Source organism: Saimiri boliviensis, chromosome 14 (genome assembly GCF_048565385.1).
Source record: "Saimiri boliviensis isolate mSaiBol1 chromosome 14, mSaiBol1.pri, whole genome shotgun sequence".
NCBI lineage: Eukaryota > Metazoa > Chordata > Mammalia > Primates > Cebidae > Saimiri > Saimiri boliviensis.
In genome coordinates this window covers 45360321-45382949 of record NC_133462.1, presented here as the reverse complement: position 1 = coordinate 45382949, position 22629 = coordinate 45360321, and the positions used below count along the sequence as shown (strand labels likewise).

At 59.6% G+C, this 22629-nt stretch overlaps 1 protein-coding gene across 1 annotated transcript in view; it reads right to left on the bottom strand.

Annotated features, from left to right (window-relative positions):
- Positions 1-22629, bottom strand: part of SBNO2 (strawberry notch homolog 2) — a 66366-nt gene that overhangs the window by 32455 nt on the left and 11282 nt on the right. Inside the window, exons 2-4 of the mRNA XM_039466194.2 lie at positions 10969-11187; positions 5327-5400; positions 3807-3918 (exon numbers count right to left, since the gene is read on the bottom strand). Coding sequence (XP_039322128.1) covers positions 3807-3918; positions 5327-5400; positions 10969-11061 — 279 coding nt within the window. The 5' untranslated portion in view covers positions 11062-11187. The remainder of the gene's footprint in view (positions 1-3806; positions 3919-5326; positions 5401-10968; positions 11188-22629) is intronic.

The following is a 22629-nucleotide window of genomic DNA, read 5'->3' as shown; positions in this document are numbered from 1 at the left end:
GTTTCAGCCTCCCTAGTGGCTGGGATTACAGGCGCCCGCCATCATGTCCAGCTAAATTTTTGTATTTTTAGTAGAGACGGGGTTTGAGACAGGGTTTCACTATGTTGGGCAGGCTGGTCTCGAACTCCTGCCCTCAGGCAATTCGCCTGCCTCAGCCTCCCAAAGTGCTGGGATTACAGGCATCCTGGCCTTTTTTTTTTCTTTAGAGATGGGGTTTCACCATGATGGCCAAGCTGGTTTAGAACTCCTGACCTCAGGTGATCCACTCACCTCAGCCTGCCAAAGAGCTGGGATTACAGGCATGAGCCACCACGCCCAGCTAGCGTCCCGGCCTTTTAAGCTGTGTATGCTGTTCCCTCACAGCAGCCCTGAGAGGCTGGCACGGACCCCTAGGAAACCGGGCTCCCTTCTGTGAGGGTCCCCGTCAGGTGCCTGGTGTGGGGCAGAACCCGGCGCACGGCTTCCTGCTGAGTGACCCTCGGCTGTCCGGGAGCACCTCCGGCACCTGCCCACGCCCGAGGCAGAGGCTCCTCCTCCGGGGGCTGTGGCCTCAGCACAGGCCAGGGGACAGAGGTGGCTCCCCTTGGCCTTGGCTGGGTGTGAACCAAAGGCTTCCTGTAAGAAGTCCCTCCCCACTTTCTCCCTCCCTTGCTCCCTCATCTCTCTCCCTCTCTTTTTTGCCCTGTGCCGGTAACTGCGGGGGCTCCGTGGTGCCGGGTGGCTGAGGCCTCCGACCCCTGCTAAAACGCATCTGCACAGCAGTCGATGCCGCCTGCCTCCCTGCCTGAGAGCAGCCAGAGTTTGCAAAGCACTTTTCTAAGCTGTGAGCTCATCCTGGGCTTCCCAGAAGCCCCTGGGCTGCCAGGCAGAGAGTGTAGTTACCGGACGGCCACGCTCCCAGTGGTCCCTGTGGCCCCTCGGGGACCCAGGTGGACACCCAGAACGTGGAGATGTCCTCACAGGACAGGTGGTGGGCAAGGGGGCAGCGCCTGGGGAACGGGGACGGCCGGTGAGCACCGATGGCCCCAGGAGCCCAGCAGAGACCTGAGGGGTCAGGGTGATGTTGGGAGGGGTCCAGGAACACCCCCAACCCAGGAATAGGCGGCAAGGGATGGGCGAGGGGCAGCGAGGTGGGCCAGCAGGGTCTGGGGGTGTGCTGTGCAGGGCACAGGCCAGGAGAGGCTCAGGGTGGGGTGCAGTTCAGGAGAGCCCAGGAGAGGCTCTGAGGGCTGCCCTGGGGACACTCTCCCCACGCAGGAACAGGCGCTGGGCCTGGGGCAGGGAGGTTAGACACAGAGGCTGGTCTGCCGCATAAGTACCCCCCTCCTGTGGCCGGCCCCAGCCAGACCCAGTCACGCCTGTGTCACACTCACACGGACCTGCATGTGAACGCCGCTCACAGTGATTCACAGCTACTGCCAACCCACAACCTACATCCAGGCATGACCCCAGACAAACGAACCCCGTGTCCTCACGGAGGCCTGCACGCGAGCTCACGGCCGGGGGTGGCACAGACGCACAGACACACACGGTGGGGCCCTGCAAGTGGGAACACGGCTCAGCCAGGGTCAGGAGCCAGGCTCCGACCCAGCCATGGCACAGACACACCTAGAGGACGTCCCGTGAAGCCAGAGACACCAGACACAGAAGGCCGTGTGGCCTGTGATCCTGTGTCTAGGAAATGCCCAGGACAGGCCAAACCGCAGAGACAGGAAGGGGCTGCGTGGGGGCTGGGGCTGGGGAGGGACATGGAGTGATGGCTGACATTATCCCGTCCTCTAGCGGGATAATGACCTGGAGTGAGGATTAGACCGGGTGATGGCTGAACAGCTCCGAACTCAGTAAGAGCCACAGCGCTGTCCATGTTGAAATGGGGACTTTTCTGTCACGTGAATTTAGTCTCAACTGAAAATAAAGGGGCCGGGCGCAGTGGCTGACACCTGTCATCCCAGCACTCTGGGAGGCCGAGGCAGGTGGATCACCTGAGGTCACGAGTTTGAGACCAGCCTGACCAACATGGTGAAACCCCATCTCTACTAAAAATACAAAAATTAGCCAGGCGTGGTGGCGCGCACCTGTAATCCCAGCTACTCTGGAGGCTGAGGCAGGAGGATCACTTGAACCCAAGAGGCGGAGGTTCCCGTGAGTTGAGATCCTGCCACTGCACTCCAGCCTGGGTGACAGAGCCAGATTCGTCTCAAAAAGAAATAAATATGGCCAGGCGCGGTGGCTCACGCCTGTCATCCCAGCACTTTGGGAGGCTGAGGTGGGTGGATCACGAGGTCAAGAGATCGAGACTATCCTGCCCAACATGGTGACACATCATCTCTACTAAAATACAAAAATTAGCCAGGTGTGGTGGCACGCACCTGTAATCCCAGCTACCTGGGAGGCTGAGGCAGGAGAATTGCTTGAACCCAGGAGGCAGAGGTTGCAGTGAGCCCAGATCGGGCCACTGTACTCCAGCCTGGGTAACAAGAGCGAAACTGTCTCAAACAAACAAACAAACAAGACAGGAGGCAGAGAGAGAGAGACAGACACGTGGTGTATGTGGTACCATCTGTGGGATTCCTCCGTTCAGTCAAGAGACAACTCTAGGCAGGAAAATCACTTGAGCCCAGAAGTTTGAGACCAGCCTGAACAACACAGTGAGACCTCATTTCCATAAAACAAAACATCAGCTGGGCATGGCGGTGCATGTCAGGAGCCCCAGACACTTGGGAAGCTGAGATGGAAGGATCCCTTGAGCCCGGGAGGCAGAGGCTGCAGTGAGCTGAGATCTCACCACTGCACTCCAGGCTGAGCAACAGAGCCAGACCCTGTGTCTAAAAATAAAAATTAAAAAGTGTACATGAAACACCACATGCTTATCCTCTCTCAGTCTGGAGAGCAAAAGTTGTGACATCAAGGGTAAGCAGGGCGGGTCCCTCCCGGGGAGTCCAGGGGAAAAGCCAGTTCCCGGCTTTCCCAGCGTCCAGAGGCGCCCACATCCCTCGGCTCGGAGTCCCTTCCTCTCCCTTCACAGGGACAGTGCAGCTTCTCCCCACCTCTCTCGGAGTCCTGCCCTCCCGCCTCCTCTCCTGAGCGTCTGTGGGGACACTGGGCCTCCAGGTCACCCGGGATGCGCTCACATCTCAGGGCCTTCCTCAGTCCCATGTGCAAGTCCTTTTGCCACGAGACACAACACAGCCACAGGTCCTGAGGATGACGACGGGGATGTCTTGGGGGCTGTCATCGTGCGGCCAGCACCGAGTCCTCAGGTCTGAGTCGGGAGCAGAGACGCTTCCGGGGTGGGCTGGGTGGCAGGGGCATGGAACAAAGGGCCTCGAATGCCAGGCTCAGGGCTGGACTCCTTCCTGGCTCCAGAACCATGAGGCCTGGCCCGCAGGCCTGGGCTGGCTCACACCTGCCCCTCCTACACTCGGCACTGGGGTCAGGCTGCCTCTGAAGAAGGTTCTGCTGCTTTAAATGGGAGACCTGGGTCCACACTGCGCCAAACAAGGCCGTTGCAGCGAGAGGCGGCTGTGGGCAGGCGGCAGGGAACCTGGGGGCGGCGTCGCTCCCAACGCCGGCATCTGCTGGGTGGACGTGGCCGTGCTCTGATGAGGAGTAATGAGTGGCCACAGTCCCCAAACGCACAGTGACAAGCAAGGCTTAGACATGAGGGGACGGAGGGAGCACAGCGGCCCCAAGGACTCCGGCCCCCAAACTTGCAGTGACAAGCAGGACTCACACACGGAGCGGACGGAGGGAGCACAGATTCCACCCTGGCCCCCCACAGCACGGGGGGCTCCCGGGACTCCTACCTGAGCAAAGTCGCAGGTCTTTGGTGGCAAGCTGGAGGCAGTGGCCGTGGGGGCATAGCTGGTGTCTGGGCAGGGCTGGCTGCCGAGGAAGGAGGCGGAGTTCATGAACGGGCTGGAGGGAGATGGGAAAGGTGAGAATGGGCGTTGAGGGTGCTCAGCCTACCCTCTGTCACAAAACTGCACCTGTGTGGCCACAGCCAGAGGCCCCTCGGGGCCCCACTGGGGAGGGTGCCCAGGCCCAGCAAGACCCATGGACCTGTGGCACACATGGAGGGGCCTTCAGGGGTCTGGTGGTCAAGCCTGGGGCTGCCCTGCCCCCCACCAATGGACACAGCATGGCCTGGCTCCCAAGGAACGGTTCCCCGGTAGGCAGGGGTGCAGGGCCGCTGTCCCGCCCTCCTCATTCCATCAGCAGGATGGGACTGGAGGTTCATTCTGATGTTTCAGAAACTCGGCCCAGGGGAGGGCCCCATGGTGCCCCACCTGACCATCCCTCCCCAACACACAGCCCCCTCGGGCCACACTTAACTCCTGCCAGCAAGGAGGAGAGAGCTACCCATAGCAACCCAGGATCACCATCCTCCAGGGAGGGGTCATGTTGGGGCCCCCCCGCCCTCTGACACCCTGAGGATGGCAGAGGACACGGCAAGGAGAGGATCCTGGGGGTCCCCCGTCCAAGGACACCTCGGTCCAGACCCAGAAGTAAAATGCAGCTGGCTGGGCGTGCTGGGCATGCTGCAAGAGCCCTCTCCACCCTTCTCAGCTCTGGCCCTGTGGCCAGCTCCTGTGCTTGGCAGAGGGTGGGCCGCTGACCCCAGGGCCTCCTCCCCACCTGCCAGGCTCCCCCGGGCTCTCCTTCCCTCCAGCAGGGCTGGCAGCAGCCCCAGGTCTCTGCCCAGCGGGGAGCCACAGGGCTTGGGTGGGAGCGGCAGGTGCAGAGTGGCCACCGGAACAGGGACCACCTGGGGCGGCTCTCCTCCGGTTTGCAAACACCAGCAGGAAAGAAGCATCCACTCTACTCCCTGGCCACAAACAGCTGCTCCGCAATCTCCTGGAGTCTCCCAAGGCTCTGGCTACACCTGCTCCCAAGCCCTTTGCACAGCCTGGGAGCTAGCTCACCTGGCCAACTCCTACCCACCCTGCAAAACCCAGCCCAGCTGTTGCCCTCTGGGAAAAGTACCCTTCTGGCTCCCTTCACCCCAGAAAACCTCTTACCCCTTCCCACCCTGGTATTACCTCCACGGTAGGCCCCCCGGCCTCAAGCCCTCACCACCCCTCCCTCCACCCAGTTGGGCTCTCAAGGAGACGGAAGCTATGGCTCACAGCACAGTGTTCAACAAACAGGGGTCTCGGCCTGCACCTGGCCCGCAGGGTGGAGCCTTCCAGGACACCTGCGTACCACCCCCGAGCCCCTCAACAGGACTGTGAGCCCTCGAACCCTGCACCCAGAACTCTCTTTATAACTGTGACCTCAGAACCGGGCAGGCGTGGGGGCCGGGTGGGGAGGGCCCTGCACTCACCGGCTCTCGCTGGAGAAGGCGGCGTACGGAGGCAGAGAGAAGGTGTTCCAGTAGGGGCAGTGCAGCATGGCGCTCTGGAAGAGACGGGTGTCAGTGCGGAGGCAGAGGGGACCCACGGGGCAGCCAGGCCGAGCCCTCCGGGCAGGGTGACAGCCCAGGAGGTGGAGGGAGGCCCAGCAGCCCCGGTCCCGTCCGCCCCTGCTCAACCTCCTAGGGAATCACGGAACCGCCTCGTGCCCCAGATTCCCCACCAAGGCTTGCGGTGTGGACTGAAGGTCCTGAACCACCCGCGGGAAGGCCTCGCTCCACCAGCAGCCCCGTGTGCAGGCCCGAAGCCCGGGAGACGGCATCTCACACAGGACCTGGGGGCGCTGCTGGGCCCGGGACCCTGCCTGGAGGCCCCATTCTAGGAGGCGGAGGATCAGACCGTTCTGGAGGCAAGACTGCAGTAGGGAGACAGGCACCTGCCTTCTGTGGTGGGGGTGGGGACTCCTGGGGCGGGGCCTGCAGGGAACGAGGGCCTCCCACCGGCTCCAGCCCCTCTGATGTGCCGGGGAAGCTCCGGTGTTCGTGTTCCTCTCAGAGCCCGCACAGGGCTGGGGTGCAGGGAGCCCGCTTTGGGAAATGCTGGCCAGCGGCCTGGAGGCTCAGCCCCAGGTCAGCGGAGGCGTGAGTGGCTCCGGGTTGGAGAATCTCTGGCGACCCCACTGGGGTCTGACTGCAGGCTGGGCTTACCCAACGCCCTCGCCAGAAGCCAACGTCCCCACCCCATGGTTCTCTGGGAAAAGCTCCCTGTGCCTGCCTTCAGGAACCAGAGCGGCGTGGGGCCCACAGTAGGCCCCACAACCTGATGCTGGACAGCACACGGGTGGCAGTGGGCCCAGGGTCAGCACCTGTGGCTTCGGGGGCAGGGCTGTGGACACCTTACACCCTGCAGAATTGGCACCCCTCAGCGGGGGCCCCACCTACACAGGGCCAGCCCTCACAGCAGCACACAGACCCTGCTGTCACGGACGCCCCGTGGTCATGGGGAGACACCACTGGCCGGGGGCATCGTCCTGCTTATCCCAGCAGGAGGGGGGCCACGTTGGCGTCCAGTGCAGAAGGATCTGCTCGCTGCCCCAAGCCCCGCGCTGACCTCTCCCAGGCCCACGAGGGCCCTGCTCCCCCGTGAGGCCCCGATGAGATTCCCCGGGCTCGGCCATCTCTGGCTCCTCATCTACCTAGCACTGGAACCCACTCGGATGGCCAGGGTGCCTTCTGCACCCGCAGGTGCTCAGAGGGGCGTCCCAGGACCCCCAACAGCTTTAAGATGGGGGTGGCCACTGCCCCTCCTCCAGCTTTCACGTAAGTTTATCAGCAAAAGGCCACGGCTCCTCCCCTGCAGAGGCTGGCAGCCTGGGCTTCGGGAGCTCCTGCACCCATTAGAAGCCCGCAGGAAAGTGACTTGAAAGGAAACAGGGTCACTGGCCACGGGGACTCCAGAGCCCTGGTCCCCTGCTCCTTCCCCTCCTCCTGCCTTTCAGGGAGAGAGAAAGCCAGCTCCAGACAGAAACAGGAACTTCCCAAGGCCACATGGCACATCCGGAACATTCTGGAACAGAACTCTGACTCCAGATGAACCTAGTCTCCTGAGATGAGCTGGAGTTCCCGCCTTGGGCACACACGGCACCCCGGGCCAGGCTGGGCATGGCCAGGGAACTGCAGCTGCGGGTGGGGGAGGGAGGCGGGGGGCTGTGGGGTCCCAGGGTGGGAGGACCGGTGGGTCCTTGGCTCACCCAACATGTTCCATCTGTGCCCACACCAGGCTGGGAGCTGGGACAGCGGGGAGAGTTATGACTGCCTCTCTCCTGACCTCCTCCCACAGCCCATGGCTCTGCGGAGAGCCACCAATCACGGACACCCTAGTCCCACCCCACAGGGGTGTCACGAGAGGGAAGGCCCTAGCACGTCATTGGTCCAGAGGTGGGCACCTGACCCCGGCCAGACAATCGGGAGCCTGCCTGAGGATTTTCTTTTCTTCCCTCACTTTGAGATGGAGTCTCCGTCTGTTATCGCCCAGGCTGAAGTGCAGCGGCTCTCTGTAACCTCCGCCTCCCAAGTTCAACTGATCCTCTTGCCTCCGCCTCCCAAGTAGCTGGGATTACAGGTGCTTGCCACCACACCCAGCTAAATTTTTGTATTTTTAGTAGGGACAGGGTTTAACCAAGTTAGTCAGGCTGGTCTCAAACGCCTGACCTCAGGTGATCGGTGCCTCAGTCTCACAAAGTGCTGGGATCACGGGTGTGCGTCACCACACCCCGCTAATCTTTTTTTTTTTTTTTTTTTTTTTGAGGCGGAATCTCACTCTGGAATGCAATGGCGTGATCTCGGTTCACTGCAGCCTCCACCTCCTGGGTTCAAGCGATTCTCCTGCCTCAGCCTCCCGAGTACCTGGGATTACAGGTACTCACCACCACACCTCGCTAATTTTTTGTATTTTTAGTAGAGACGGGGTTTCACCACCTTGGCCAGGATGGTCTTGATCTCTTGACCTCATGATCTGCCTGCCTCAGCCTCCCAAAGTGCCCACTGTGCCCAGTCCCAGCCAATTTTTGTATTTTTAGAAGAGACAGGATTTCACTGTTGGCCAGGCTGGTCTTGAACTCCTAATCCCAAGCAATCTGCCCACCTCTGCCTCCCAGAGTGCTGGGATTTTAGGCATGAGCCATTGCACTGCCTGGTGTATTTTTATTTTTATTTTTTTAATTTAATTTTTTAATTTGAGACAGAGTCTCGTTCTGTCGCCCAGGCTGGAGCGCAGTAGTGCAACCTCGGCTCACTGCAACCTCTGACTTCTGGGTTCAAGCGATTTTCCTGTCTCAGCCTCTCAAGTAGCTGGGACTACAGGCATGCACCACCACGCCTGGCTAATTTTTTATCTTTGGTAGAGATGGGTTTTTTTGTTTGTTTGTTTTGTTTTTTGAGATGGGGTTTCGCTCTTGTTACCCAGGCTGGAGTGCAATGGCGCAATCTCAGCTCACCGCAACCTCCGCCTCCTGGGTTCAGGCGATTCTCCTGCCTCAGCCTCCTGAGTAGCTGGGATTACAGGCATGCGCCACCATGCCCAGCTAATTTTTTGTATTTTTAGTAGAGACGGGGTTTCACCATGTTGACCAGGATGGTCTCGATCTCTTGACCTCGTGATCCGCCCGCCTCGGCCTCCCAAAGTGCTGGGATTACAGGCGTGGTGAGCCACCGTGCCCGTCCGAGATGGGGTTTTACCATGTTGGCCAGGCTGTTCTCAAACTCATGGCCTCAAGTAATCCTCTCGCCTTGGCCTCCCAAAGTGCTGGTATTACTGGTGTGAGCCATGGCCCCTGGCTACCATACACCAAAATTTAAATTAAGTTGGATCACAGCCTTAAATGTGAAAGGAAAAACAATAAATGTGATCTGATTAATATAATAATAAGTAATGTTCTTTGTTTTTTCTTTTCTTTTCTTTCTTTTTGAGACAGTCTCACCCTGTCGCCCAGGCTGGAGTGCAGTGGTGCAATCTCGGCTGAATGCAACCTCCGCCTCCTGGGTTCAAGTGACTCTCCTGCCTCAGCATCCGGAGTAGCTGGGACCACAGGCTCATGCCACCATGCCCGGCTAATTCTTGTATTTTTAGTAGAGATGGGGTTTCACTATGTTGGCCAGGCTGGTCTTGATCACCTGAGGTCAGGTGATCCGCAGGCCTCGGCCTCCCAAAGTCCTAGGATTACTTTGGCCTGGCCATCAGGCTCGGCCCATTTTTATTTCTAACTTAAACTCTGGCCGTGTATGTGCGAGCTCAGCCAACCCTGCCCAGAGGTGTCTATGCTGTACCCCAATGTGATGGAGCAAGGAACAGGGAGGGTGGGCCGAGCTTCACACGGGGGGGAGGGGAATGCCAGTCACCCCACATGGGTGCCTCGGCCTGAGCCCGGCGGCTGGTGCCCGGTCCCCCACCGGGTTCCACACCCGCCAACTGTCACAGCTAACACCTGCTCGCTCCCCTCGGATCCTAGAAGATGGCTCCTCTTGTCTCTACATCCCATAATTCGCTTAATTATTTCCCCATTGTGGAGTCTCTGGGGAGACTCCAGTTTCCTACGGCTATAAATAGTGCCGTCTGTGCTCCCTCCCTTTTGGATTAGTCCCCGGGGTGTGTTTCCGAGTTAGAATTCCTGGGTCAGAATAAGCGCCTGGCGGGTTTCGGATGATGGAGCTGTTCCCGCAGGGATGTGGCCCGGCCAGTTCCCTTTACAGTGGCCCAGGAGGCTGACCGATGGCCGGTACGCACACTCCACTGGGACAGCTGTGAGGACCCAGCCTCGACCCTGAGGGGCTCAGGAACTAGGGCAGGGGGCAGAAGGGGTTTGGGCTGCAAGAGGGACCCCGATACGAGAGGGGAACTCTGGCCTCAACTCGGAGCTCCTCTGGATGGTCAGAACGTGGCAGGAAGGCTGCCCTGAGCCACGTGGCAGAGGATGGGGTACTGAGGGGTGTCTATGATGTCTGTCTCCTAAGCCTTCCGGGGCACTGGGCTCGGGAGTGCCCCGGAGACCCTGGAGCCCTGGGGCAGGTTCCTCTGCTTGACAGCAGAGAGCAGCCCCTCTGTCTCCAGGTGGAAAAGCCCCGGGCAGAGCCGGGTATGGGTCCCAGCACTTTGGGAGGAAAAGGCAGGCAGATCAATCGAGCCCAGGAGTTTGAGATGAGCCTGGCCAACATGGCAAAACCCCATCTCTACAAGAAAATTTTACAAATTAGCCAGGAGGGGTGGGCACACCTCTGGTCCCAGCTGCACAGGAGGCTGAGGCAGGAGAATTCCTTGAGCCCGGCAGACTGAAGCTACAGTGAGCCGAGATCGCATCACTGCACTCCAGCCTGGATGACAGAGCAAGACCCTGTCTTAAATAACAATAAAACAAAATAGAAATCGACATATATATGTGCGTGTACTTTTTTAATTTAAAAAAATTTTATTATTTTTAATTTTTCATTTATTTTTTTGAGCCAGACTTTCACTCTGTCGCCTAGGCTGCAGCGAAGTGGTGCGATCTCGGCTCACCGCAACCTCCGCCTCCCGGGTTTAAGCGATTCTCCTGCCTCAGCCTCCCGAGTAGCTGGGATTACAGACACTTGCCACCATACCTAGGTAAGTTTTTTTATTTAAAGTAGACACGGGGTTTCACCATGTTGGTCAGGCTGGTCTTGAACTCCTGATCTCAAGTGATCTGCCCACCTCGGTTTCCAAAAGTGCTGCCATTACAAGCATGAGCCATCATGCCCGGCCAATATTACAAGTGACCCCTCAGTGACAGGCTCCTACACAGAGTAGAGCCCTCCTCTACAGCTGACAGCGAGGCAACCAGAAGCTCTGCGGGGGAGCGAATCCCCTCAAATATGATTCCTGAAGAGCTGGGGCCACGAGGAGCCTCCCCTCCACATCCCAGTAAGGACCTTCTCCAGAGCCCATGGGGACAGGTGGGCCCAGGCTCTGTGCCATGAAGGTCAGGTGGAGATGGCGTCGTGTCCTCTAGGGGAGTGTTTCCCAGGACACGACCCAGGGCTCTCGGAGCAGGGAAAGCACCCACTGACCCTGTCCTCAGGCTGGGGCTGGGGCCGGTGCTCACCTGCAGGGGTGGCGGGCTGTACAGGAGGCTGCCCGCCGGCGGGGGTTCGTGCTGCGGGTAATCCCTGTCCATGGTGGGCCCCACTGCAAGCATCAGGCGGCAGGCGGGGGTGTGGTCCTCGGCCAGGCGGCGGGCGGGGGGCTCCGGGACCCGGGGCCGCCGGGGTGTCTATCTGGGCTTCTCACTCTGTGGTGGTGGCGGCGGTGGCAGCATCATGATCTGCAGAGGGAGACGTGGACATCCTGAATGTCCAACAGTGGTGGAGGGGCGCTCCCCAGCATCCTCTCCCTCTGGCATGACCTCCCCAGGCGTGGGCTGCAGCTCCTGCTACCCCCTGGGCCAGAACCAGGGGACGTAATTCTCCTTCCCCTCCCCACTCGTCCCCACCAGGCCCCCAGCAGCGCCGCCCAACCCTTCTGTGCTGTCCACAGTGCCTTTCCTGGCCTCCTCGGCCCCCAGCCCTGACTACGGCAATTAATGTGACCCACGGGGCTGCCCAGGGCCATGGGACCAGGCTCCTGGCCATGAGCGGTGGAGCCTCGGGCTGACCCCTGCACACATGGCTTTGTAACTGGCTGGTCTGAGACTGCGAAGGGAGAGCCCAACCCGGGCCCGGCACCTCTGAACCAGGGGTGCCCACGAGGTGCTGGACCCAGCCCCATTCCTCAGAGGTCGCAGAGGCTGCACAGGGGGGTCTCTCGGGGACGGAGTAGGGGCCACACAGAGCTGGAAGAGCACCCAGACCTTGTCTCAGGCTAATCTCACACAGACGTCCCCACTGAGAATGTTCCTGGGCTAAAGAGCCGAGCCCTACACCATCAGATCCAGGAACAGCTCCCCCTCACCCTGCGGCCTCTGGCACACAGCCAGGCGCCCGCCAGGCCCTGACGGCGAGTGCAGGGACCCAGGCTGGCCTGCGGTGGCAGGGAGAGCTCTGTAGGCGTCGCCCAGCGTGCTCGGCTGAGGGCGGCAGGAAAGGGAGGCGGCGGCCACTCCCGGCCAAGCCCTGGAGTGAAGAAATCTCCGGGACTTCCAGTAATCTCCGTCCAGCCGCAGGCAGGCACTTGTGCAATCCCGTGAGGGGGAGGCGCTCCTCTGCCCTGCGCTCCGGACACTGGCTGGGAGCAGGGGCTGGGGTCGGGACTCCTGCTCGGGGGACCACAGATGGAGGCGCTCGGGCACGGTGGGGGCCCTCCGGCCAGGCCATCCTGACCATCTGCGGCCCTGCTGTCAGGACACCACACTCCACTGCCACTGGAGCTGGGACCCTCGGAGGCCCTTCCAGCTGCTCACAGGGACTTACCGCATTCTTCCAGAATGGCCCCCTAGGGGAACAGACAGGCCCGCTGGGATCTGGGGTCTTGGCCAATCCTTGTCCAAGATTCTGGGTCAGGGGTACAGAACCGAAGCCTGGCTCCACGTTCTGAGTTGAATAACCTCAGACACCCACGCTCAACACGTTGTCTGAGTGCAGCCTGGGACACCCCCGTGCGCTGGTGGCCACAAACAGCTCCCCCAGACCCCACGCAGCTGCAGACGCAGAGGTCCCCGTCAGCAGTCCCTCTCCCGCAGGGACTTCCCTCAGCTCCCGTCAGCAACCCTTCCCAATGCAGGTTCCATCTCACGGCGGCCACACCCCCAGAGTTACACTGAACCTTCCACACCCAGGGCGCTCCGCCACACTGAGGCCACGCGGTCCTGAGCTGACGAACAGCTGGGCTAGGGGCCCACGGTGGATGAGCCTGGGGAGGAGGCACCTTGGGCAGCTCTGGGGCGACCTGAGGACCCTCCTTGGGGTATGCTGTAGCTTAGGGACCCCTCCAGCTGCAGGGCCCTGAGTTCACCTGTGTCCAAGTCCCTGGGCCAGCACAGTGCTCCTGGCAGCTCCCTCATCCCTACGGTCTCTGAGCCCCCTACTTCCATGGACACCCCTTCCATGCAGCAACCCCAGGAGGCTCGGGGGACGAGGTTCTTTAAGGGGGGGCTTCACACATGGCACGTGACCTAGACGTCCATGCCTTCAGGACCTGGCAGAGAGATGGGACCTGGACCCAGAGGGGACTGGGAGGTGGTGAGGAGAGCAGTGCGGCCACCAGGCACCTCCAACCAGGGATCAGGGCCAAAAACCAGGAAGCGAGCCGGATCCTCACAAGCGGCTGCCTGGAAGGCAGTGGAGGTTTCCTCAAGAGGCCAAAGTCACTGCATGACCCAGCTAAGCCACACCAGGCTGAAACGTGTCCACACATGTCCACGGTCACCACGTGACCCAGCGAGGTCACACCACGCAGAAACGCATCCACGCATGTCCACGGTCACCGCATGACTCAGCGAGCCAGCGAGGCCACACCACACAGAAACATGTCCACACACATCCACGGTCACCGCGCGACCCAGTGAAGCCGCACCATGCAGAAACACGTCCACACACGTACAGAGAGTCACTGCACCACCCAGAAAGTCCACAACACACAGAAATACGTCCACGTGTGTCCACAGTCGCCGCATGACCTAGCGGAGACCACACCTCACAGAAACACATCCATGCACATCCACAGCAGCCCCACTCACAACAGCCACCCGTGGAAGCAGCCCAGTGTCTGCAGATGGGCAAGTGGATAAGCACAGTGTGGCTCATCCACACACTGGAACACGATCCAGCCACGAACAGCAGCGATGCCCTGACCCAGGCCACAGCGTGGCACGCTCCGTGAGAGAGCTCTATGAGCTGTCCACTACCATGAACTGTCCAGGACAGGCCTATCCAGAGACAGACAGAGGGGATGCATGGGTGCCGGGCTGGGGTGACGCTGCGCCTGTGACCCATCCCACGCCCCCCATACAACACCTCAGGCCATGCCCACTCCTGAGAACACCCGCCCTGTGCAGTCCCTCAGGGCCCACAGCCCTGCCATTCCAGGCGCTGCTGGCCCCCCATCGCCACCTGCCCTGTCCTTGGCCGTATCTCACTACCCTGCTGCCCTGACCCCTAGGCTGTCCCGCAGCCCCCAGCCCTGCCTGGCAGGCTCCATCTTGTCCAAGGGCGCATGCCCGCAAGGGCTGGCTCCTGGTCCCATGGTCCTGTGCCCTACAATCCCTTCGCCCATCTACTCCATGCCGTTTCTTGCAGGAACTGTGGCCATGCCACCTCCCTAGGGCATTGAGCTACCTCACCCCAAGGATAAACCCCAGTGGGGCAATGGGCAGGGTCTTAGAACACCCCAACGCCACCTCTGCCATGCGGCCCTGGTGACACTGTCCACCCTGAGCCTCAGACCATGAGCCTGCCAAACACCCAGCAGGTACCAGAGCTGCTTCCCCCACCTGGTTGTACTTTTTGGTACGAGTCCAGAGACTGGAGGAACGTAGGTGGGGGTCACGTGGCTCCCACGCTGGGGAGGGCCCATGCTTTACCAGCACACTGGCCACAGGAGTGGGGCATGGCTTCCTTTTGAATCCAGGTCTTCAAGGGAGTTGTTACAAAAGAGAAAGATGGGGGCCAGGTACAGTGGCTCATGCCTGTAATCCCAGCACTTTGGGAAACCGAGGCCAGCAGATCACAAGGTCAGGAGATCAAGACCAGCCTGGCCAACATGGTGAAACCTCATCTCTACTCAAAATACAAAAAAATTAGCTGGGCGTGGTGGTGTACGCCTGTAGTCCCAGATACTCGGGAGGCTGAGGCAGGAGAATTGCTCACACCCAGGGGGCCAAGGTTGCAGTGAGTCAAGATTGCGCCATTGCACTCCAGCCTGGGCATCAGAGCAGGACTCCGTCTCAAAAAAAAAAAAAAAAAAAAAACGCCGGGCGCGGTGGCTCAAGCCTGTAATCCCAGCACTTTGGGAGGCCGAGGCGGGTGGATCACGAGGTCAAGAGATCGAGACCATCCTGGTCAACATGGTGAAACCCCGTCTCTACTAAAAATACAAAAAATCAGCTGGGCATGGTGGCGTGTGCCTGTAATCCCAGCTACTCAGGAGGCTGAGGCAGGAGAATTGCCTGAACCCAGGAGGCGGAGGTTGCGGTGAGCCGAGATCGCGCCATTGCACTCCAGCCTGGGTAACAAGAGCGAAACTCCGTCTCAAAAAAGAAAAAAAAAAAAAAAAAGAGAAAGATGAAGGCGCTGGTGGCCTGGACAGGACAATGGCTGGGAAGGCAGAACCTCGGACGGGACCAAGATCCAGATGAGCCTGGGGAGCCACGTAACCGCGGCCACCTCCCGCCTCGCTCCTGAGTCCAGGTAACTACAGCCACCTCCCGCCTCTCTCACCTGAGTCCACGTAACTGCGGCCACCTCCCGCCTCTCACCTGAGTCCACGTTACTGCGGCCACCTCCCGCCTCTCACCTGAGTCCACGTAACTGCGGCCACCTCCCGCCTCTCTCACCTGAGTCCACGTAACTGCAGCTACCTCCTGCCTCTCTCACCTGAGTCCACGTAACTGCGGCCACCTCCCGCCTCTCTCACCTGAGTCCACGTAACTGCGGCCACCTCCCGCCTCTCTCACCTGAGTCCACGTAACTGCGGCCACCTCCCGCCTCTCACCTGAGTCCACGTAACTGCGGCCACCTCCCGCCTCTCTCACCTGAGTCCACGTAACTGCGGCCACCTCCCGCCTCTCTCCTGAGTCCACGTAACTGCAGCCACCTCCCGCCTCTCTCACCTGAGTCCACGTAACTGCAGCCACCTCCCGCCTCTCTCACCTGAGTCCACGTAACTGCAGCCACCTCCCGCCTCTCTACTGAGTCCACGTAACTGCGGCCACCTCCCGCCTCTCTCACCTGAGTCCACGTAACTGCGGCCACCTCCCGCCTCTCTCCTGAGCCTGCCAAGGTCCCTGTCTCCCTGGCCGGATGCCCCAGGGTCTCACCCTGCACTGTGCAATGATGGCTCAGCAACCTGATGTTCTGAGCTGTCCGCTGCGCAGACCCCTGCCTGAGGGTCCCCTTCACAGCTCCTCCCTCAGATCCAGGCCCGTCTGCAGATGGGGAGCTGTGGCCGCAGGGCCCGGTTCTCCTGCCGTCGTCTCGCTGAACGGGGTTGCAACCCCCACACACAGAGGCCTCCAGTTGGAGTATTGATGTGACCCCCAGAGCCGCATTCAGAAGCTCAGGCCACGCTGTGCCCACGTTCGCAACAGCAAAGTGGAGACCCTGAGAAGAAGCGACCCACAGAGCCATATCCGAGACCACAGGAGGACCCAGGATGCCTGGCGCACCCCAGAGCGCTCCGCCCAGACCTGGGTTCTAATCACCTGGAATGCCCAGCAGGCATCTCAAGGCCCAAGCCAGCAAAGGCGGATGTGCAGGTCTGAGGAGGAGGCAGTGAGTCCCGGGCGCAGCTGTGGTGACAGAGTCCTGCAGAGGCTGCCTCGAGGTGCCTCTGGTGACCTCACAACTGTGACCGCCACTTACAGCTGTAACCACTACCCACTGGCCTCATAGGGGCTCAGGACAGGGCAGTCACCCTCTACCTGGCGGGCACACAGCTGGCATCCCAGGACCGGGGGGGGCGGGGAGGGCGCTGGTGGATGTCACAAGGCTTAGCCAATATGGGGCAGAGAGCTCTGCAGCCTCCAGGCACCTGGCCAGGCCCCAACCTGGCTGCCAGGACCATCTGGTGGAGAGGACATCGAGGGCCCTCTCGGGTCCTGACCCCTGTAGACAGAGCGCCTTATAGCTCAACATGGAGCCCGGGGCAAGGGAGGCCTGAAGGGCCAGAGTCAACACAAGGTCAGCCCCGATGTGAGGGACATCTGGGGGGCAGCAGGGAATAGTTGGGAGAAAGCAGGGGACAACAGGTAATGTGGGGGGGGACAATGAGATAGCGAGGGAAGGGACAATGGGGGACAGTTGGGGACAGCAGGGGGACAGTGAAGGACATCAGAGGGATGGCAGATGACAGCAGGGGGACAGTGAGGGACAGCAGGGGGACAGCAAGGGTGACAGCGGGGGACAGTGAGGGACAGCAGAGGGACAGCAGGGGGATAGGGGAGGGACAGTGGGGGTAGTGGGGGGACAGTGGGGACACAGCAAGGGGACAGCAGGGGCACAGCGGGGGAACAGCAAGAGACAGTGGGGGGACAGTGAGGGACAGTGAAGGGACAGTGGGGGACAGCGGAAGTTGACAGGAGAGTGGGACAACAATGGAAGACAGTAGGGGGACAGCAGGAGACAACAGGAGACAGTGGGGGGAGAGCAGGAGACGGGGGGGACAGTGGGAGACAGCAGGGGACACAGCCAAGACATGGATGAGGTTCCCCTGCTCCTAGGCCGAGATGCCTGCCTGAGCCAGCTTCACCCCCACAGAGCTGGGCATCAGCAGAAGAGCAGAGGGGGCCGGGGAAGGGAGCCGGGTGAGGGAGATCCCAGTGCCCGGTGCTCCCCTCGCCCACGCAGGTGCTGCTCTCTGCAGCCATCGGCCTCTGAGCGCCCACACCTGCCCTGCCGCATGGCCACGCTCCCGCACCACCCTCTCACACATTCCGCCCCCGGGGCAGCACCCACCCTCCCACTGTGGGTGCTGGTGGGCAGCCTGCACCTGGCACCTGTATGTGATGGTAAAGCCGCCCGGCAGCAAGGCTGGCAGCCTGGCCAGGTCACTGAGGGAGCAGGAAGGGCTGGACCTGGCCAAGGAAGAGAAGACGCTCCCCTGCGTCCCTGCAGCCAGTGAGCCGTTCGCGGTCCCCAGGTCCCCATGGACAGCCCCCCATCCACTGGCTACATCCAACTCTATGTGCCAAGAGCCCATGAAAAAGTCACACCCCCACACCCCCGTCCAGGCCTCTAGGGGTCTGCACGGTGGACTCACAGGACCCAGCATTACAAGGACAGCCGCCTGACTGCAGTTGAGTACCTGGTGGACACCCCCAAAGGGCAGTGGGGAGACCCAGAGGAGGACACACAGGGGATGACTACAGGGTGGGGGCAGGTGGCTGGACCCACCAGGACAGCCAGGTTGGAGTGCAGTGGACGACCTCAGCTCACTGCAACCTCCGCCTCCCAGCTTCAAGTGATTTTCCTGCCTCAGCTGATGAAGTAGCCAGAATTAGGGGCATGTGGCACCATGCCAGTTATTTTTGTGCTTTTAGTAGAGACGGGGTTTCACCATGTGGCCCAGGCTGGTCTCGAACTCCTGACTTCGAGTGATCTGCCCGCCTCGGCCTCCAAAGTACTGGGATTACAGGTGTGAGCCACCACACCCAGCCTGAATGGAAATCATTTTCATAATAACATGAATCACTGGGCTGGGTGCGGTCACTTGAGCCTGTAATCCCAGCACTTTGGGAGGCCAAGGTGGGCAGATCACAAGGTCGGGAGATGGAGACCATCCTGTCAACATGGTGAAACCCCGTCTCTACTAAAAGTACAAAAATTAGCTGGGCGTGGTGGTGCGCACCTGTAGTCCCAGCTACTCTGGAGGCTGAGGCAGGAGAATCACTTAAACTCAGGAGGTGGAGGTTGCAGTGAGCCAAGATCATATCACTGCATTCCAGCCTGGTGACAGAACAAGACTCCATCTCAAAAAAACAAAAACAAACAAAGAAAAATCCAACAACAACAATCATGAATCACTGTAATTCACCAGGCCGATCAGGGAACGCTGCGGGAAGCTCTGTCAGGACGGAAAGTGGGTATCTGCTCTGGACAGTCCCTCCCAGGGTGGGCAGGCCCAAGGATGGAAAGAAAGGGTAGTGGGTGCTTCCCAGAAAGCTCAGGGTGCACAGCCAGCCAGGGCACAGCCAGGCCAGGAGCATGGGACGCTGAGGTGGGGGTGCCTTCCTGTCCCAACACAGCTTTGATCTCCTGGGCCCCTGATGAAGGGAGTCTCAGGATGCCTGGGACCCACACTTTAAGAATGGCAACATCGGGCCAGGCGCGATGGCTCACACCTGTAATCCCAGCACTTTCGGAGGCTGAGGCGGGTGGATCACGAGGTCAAGAGATCAAGACCATCCTGGTCAACATGGTGAAACCCCGTCTCTACTAAAAATACAAAACATTAGCTGGGCATGGTGGCGCGTGCCTGTAATCCCAGCTACTTAGGAGGCTGAGGCAGAAGAATTGCCTGAACCCAGGAGGTGGAGGTTGCAGTGAGCCGAGATCGCGCCATTGCACTCCAGCCTGGGTAACAAGAGCGAAACTCCGTCTCAAAAAAAAAAAAAAAAAAAAAAAAAAGAATGGCAACATCGTTACTACTAGGCTTTCAGCTTCTCTACTTGAAATTTCCTGAAAGTTCTCAAGTTTGCCGCCAAGGTTACCGGAATTGCATTAGGAGCTGTGTGGAAGTCACCTGTGAGGCACAGAGCCCCGCTGCCCTGATGGTGGTGTCATAGCTCTGCCGCAGTGTTAGAGTCGTCAGCAGGCGCCAGGGCCCAGGGACCGCAGGGGGAAAGCTGATCCACTCAGTTCCCTGGGGAGCCATGGGTGGGGCCGGGAGGAGGAGCCGACTTACAGCCTCCCTAGCAGCCAGCCAGACAGGTGGACATCCTGGCCCAAGGCAAGCAGGCACAGCCTTGCAGGCAGCCTCCTGGCCCCAAGGCTGTGGGGCTCCTTTGTGGGGACACAGGGCTCAGGGTCCACTCCACACCCCAGACGGGGGCAGAGAAGGACCCTTTTAAAGTTAAGGTTTTCTTATTTTTTAAAATAATACAGCCAGAACAGTGGCTCACACCTGTAATCCCAGCACTTTGGGAGGTCAAGGTGGGAGGATTGCTTGAGGCCAGGAATTCAAGACCAGCATGGGTAACATAGCAACACTTTATCTCTACAAAAAAAATTTAAAAATTAGCCGGGCATGGTGGTATGCACCTGTAGTCCAAGCTGCCTAGGAGGCTGAGGTGGGAGGATCACTTGAGCCCAGGAGTTTGAGGCTGCAGTGAGCTATGATCGCACCACTGCACTCCAGCCTGCGTGACACAGCATGACCTTGTCTCAGAAGAATAAATAAAACTTAAAGAATAAAATAATAAAAACAGTGGGCCGGGCGTGGTGGCTCACGCTTGTAATCCCAGCACTTTGGGAGGCTGAGGCGGGTGGATTACCTGATGTCAGCAGTTCAAGACCAACCTGGCCAACGTGGTGAAACCCCCGTCTCAAAAAAATAAAAAAAAATATATAAATTTTTTAAAAAAAGAAAAAACAGTGATTACACATGATTTTTGAAGAAGAACAGAAACACAAATACAGAATCGTAGTCCACTAGATGACCCTGCTAGGAAAGCCACAAGCCTAAAAACAACACTGAGTACTGAGGTACCAGCGCACATGGCCAGACATGAGTGTCACACACACTCACACCCGCACACGCACCCTGACGGCACCCCCACCCACACATGCACCCCACCGGCACACACACACCTGCCACTGAAAAATGGGGAAGGCAGCATTCGCCAAGGTCAATACCAGTTGTTAACATGGTACTCATTTTACAAGACCTTACCATTGAGGGAAACAGGTCCGGGGAATCTCTTTGTATCACTTTATATCACTTTGTATCCGGGGAATCTCTTTGTATCACTCCTTACCTGGTCACATATCTGTAATTATCTCAAGTGTAAAAAGTGTGGCCAGGCGTGGTAATCCCAGCACTTTGGGAGGCCGAGGCAGGCGGAGGTTAGGAGTTCGAAACCAGCCTGGGCAACATGGTGAAACCCCATGTCTACTAAAAACACACACACACACACACACACACACACAGAGACAGAGAGAGAGAGAGAGAGAGAGAGAGAGAGAGAGAGAGCGAGCGAGCTGGTGTTGTGGCACACACCCGTAGTCCCAGCTACTCAGGAGGCTGAAACAGGATAATGACTTGAACCCACGAGGCGGAGGCTGCAGTGAGCCAAGATCCTGCCACTGCACTCCAGCCTGGGAAACAGAATGAGACTCCGTCTCACGATAAAATAAAATAGAAAGCGTCATTCCCAGCTTGAACTGGGAAAACACGCTAGGCTCACGGCTGCACTGCACGCCAGGCCCTCCGCCAGCTGTGGGAGACGCTGCATTGCCAGCTGCCGCAAACCTTCATGCAGGAGGAGGCCAGCCTGGCAAACCACGGTGCCTGAGGCACCCAGCCACACAGGAGGCGGCCCAAAAGCCCATCACGAAGGAGGCTCCAGGCTCAGCCTCAAACCCAGTCCTCCCTCCCCGGCCTCGCTGCCTGCCCAGAGCCCAGCCTGTCCCTGGAAGGACTAGGGCACCCCCAGCCTTGGCCCAGTGTCCAGGGAGCACGGACCCTGGAAGAACCCCACTTACCACAAGGCCCAGGGCCGGGTCTCCCAAGGGCACCTCGGCTGGTGCACAATGACCGGCAGGCAGGACACCTGCGCCCCAGGATCCCTGACAGTGCCGTGTGTGTGTCGCACTGACTGACACACCCAACTACTGTACCCCAGGATCCCCGACAGTGCCGTGTGTGTATCACTCTGACCAACATGACGATGCCTACGCCCCAGTAGCCCTGGAGTGCCACGTGTGCATTTCCTCCCCCAGGTCTAGCAGGGTCCCCCATCCCTCACCAAGCTGCCCATCCATAAACGAAGCTGTGGAAACCGTCTCTCTCCCCTGTGCCCTCCACATCCACCTGCCACCCAGTCCAGGGGCGTCCACCTAAACCACCCCAGTCCCTGATGGGGCCGCACCTCCTCTCTGGCCGAGCAGTAGCCTAGAGACCTCGGGATGAAGACCCACAGCCCCTGGGGCCCCTCTCCTCCAGAGGGTGCCAACTCTCCCTTTCTGTCCTCAGAAATGCTGTTGTGGGGCCAGCACTTTGGGAGGCCAAGGCGGGTGGATCACAAGGTCAAGAGATCGAGACCATCCTGACCAACATAGTGAAACCCGGTCTCAACTAAAAATATGAAAATTAGCTGGGCGTCGTGGCACGTGGCTGTAGTCTCAGCTACTGGGGAGGCTGAGGCAGAATTGCTTGAACCCGTGAGGCAGAGGTTGCGGTGAGCTGAGATTGCACCACTGCACTCCAGCCTGGCAACACAGTGAGACTCCATCTCAAAAAAAAAAAAAAAAAAAAAAGAAAAAAGAAATGCTACTATCAGGGGCAATAGGGCTGGCTCTTCTTGCCCGAATGTGCCTGCTAGACACAGGAGGCTGACACCCCTCAGGGACCAGGTGACATCAGCCTTGAGGGATCAGACTTCTCCAGGCCAGCAACCTTCTCTCCATAGTCCCTGTGGGCCACAAGGCCAAGACAGGGGTCTGGTAAGTGATGGGGATGATTTAGAGGCTGGTCCTGAGGTGCAGGAGGGACTGCCAGGGACAGAGAGGGCACCAGGGTGACTATGGTCCCCCCAGACTTACATTCACCCGCACCTGTGAGTGGGACCTTTTTTGCACATGGGGTCTTTACACACGTGGTGGGTTACAATGAGAACGCTGGAGTGCGGTGGGCCTAGGTCCCTGTGAGCAACTGGCGTTCTTAAGAGAAAAGAGGAATGTGGACACCCCACATCAGGAGACGGCCGCGTGGAGACGAAGCAGAGGCTGGAGAGACACAGCCACAGACCAAGGGCGCCTGGAGCCCCTGACGCTGGGAGAGGCAGGCGGCTTCTCCCCTGGGGCGCAGAGGAGCGTGGCGGGCCCACTCCTGGACTCCTGTCCAGGACAGGGAGAAGCTGCTCTAAGCCACACAGTTTGCAGCCCCGCTGTGGTCG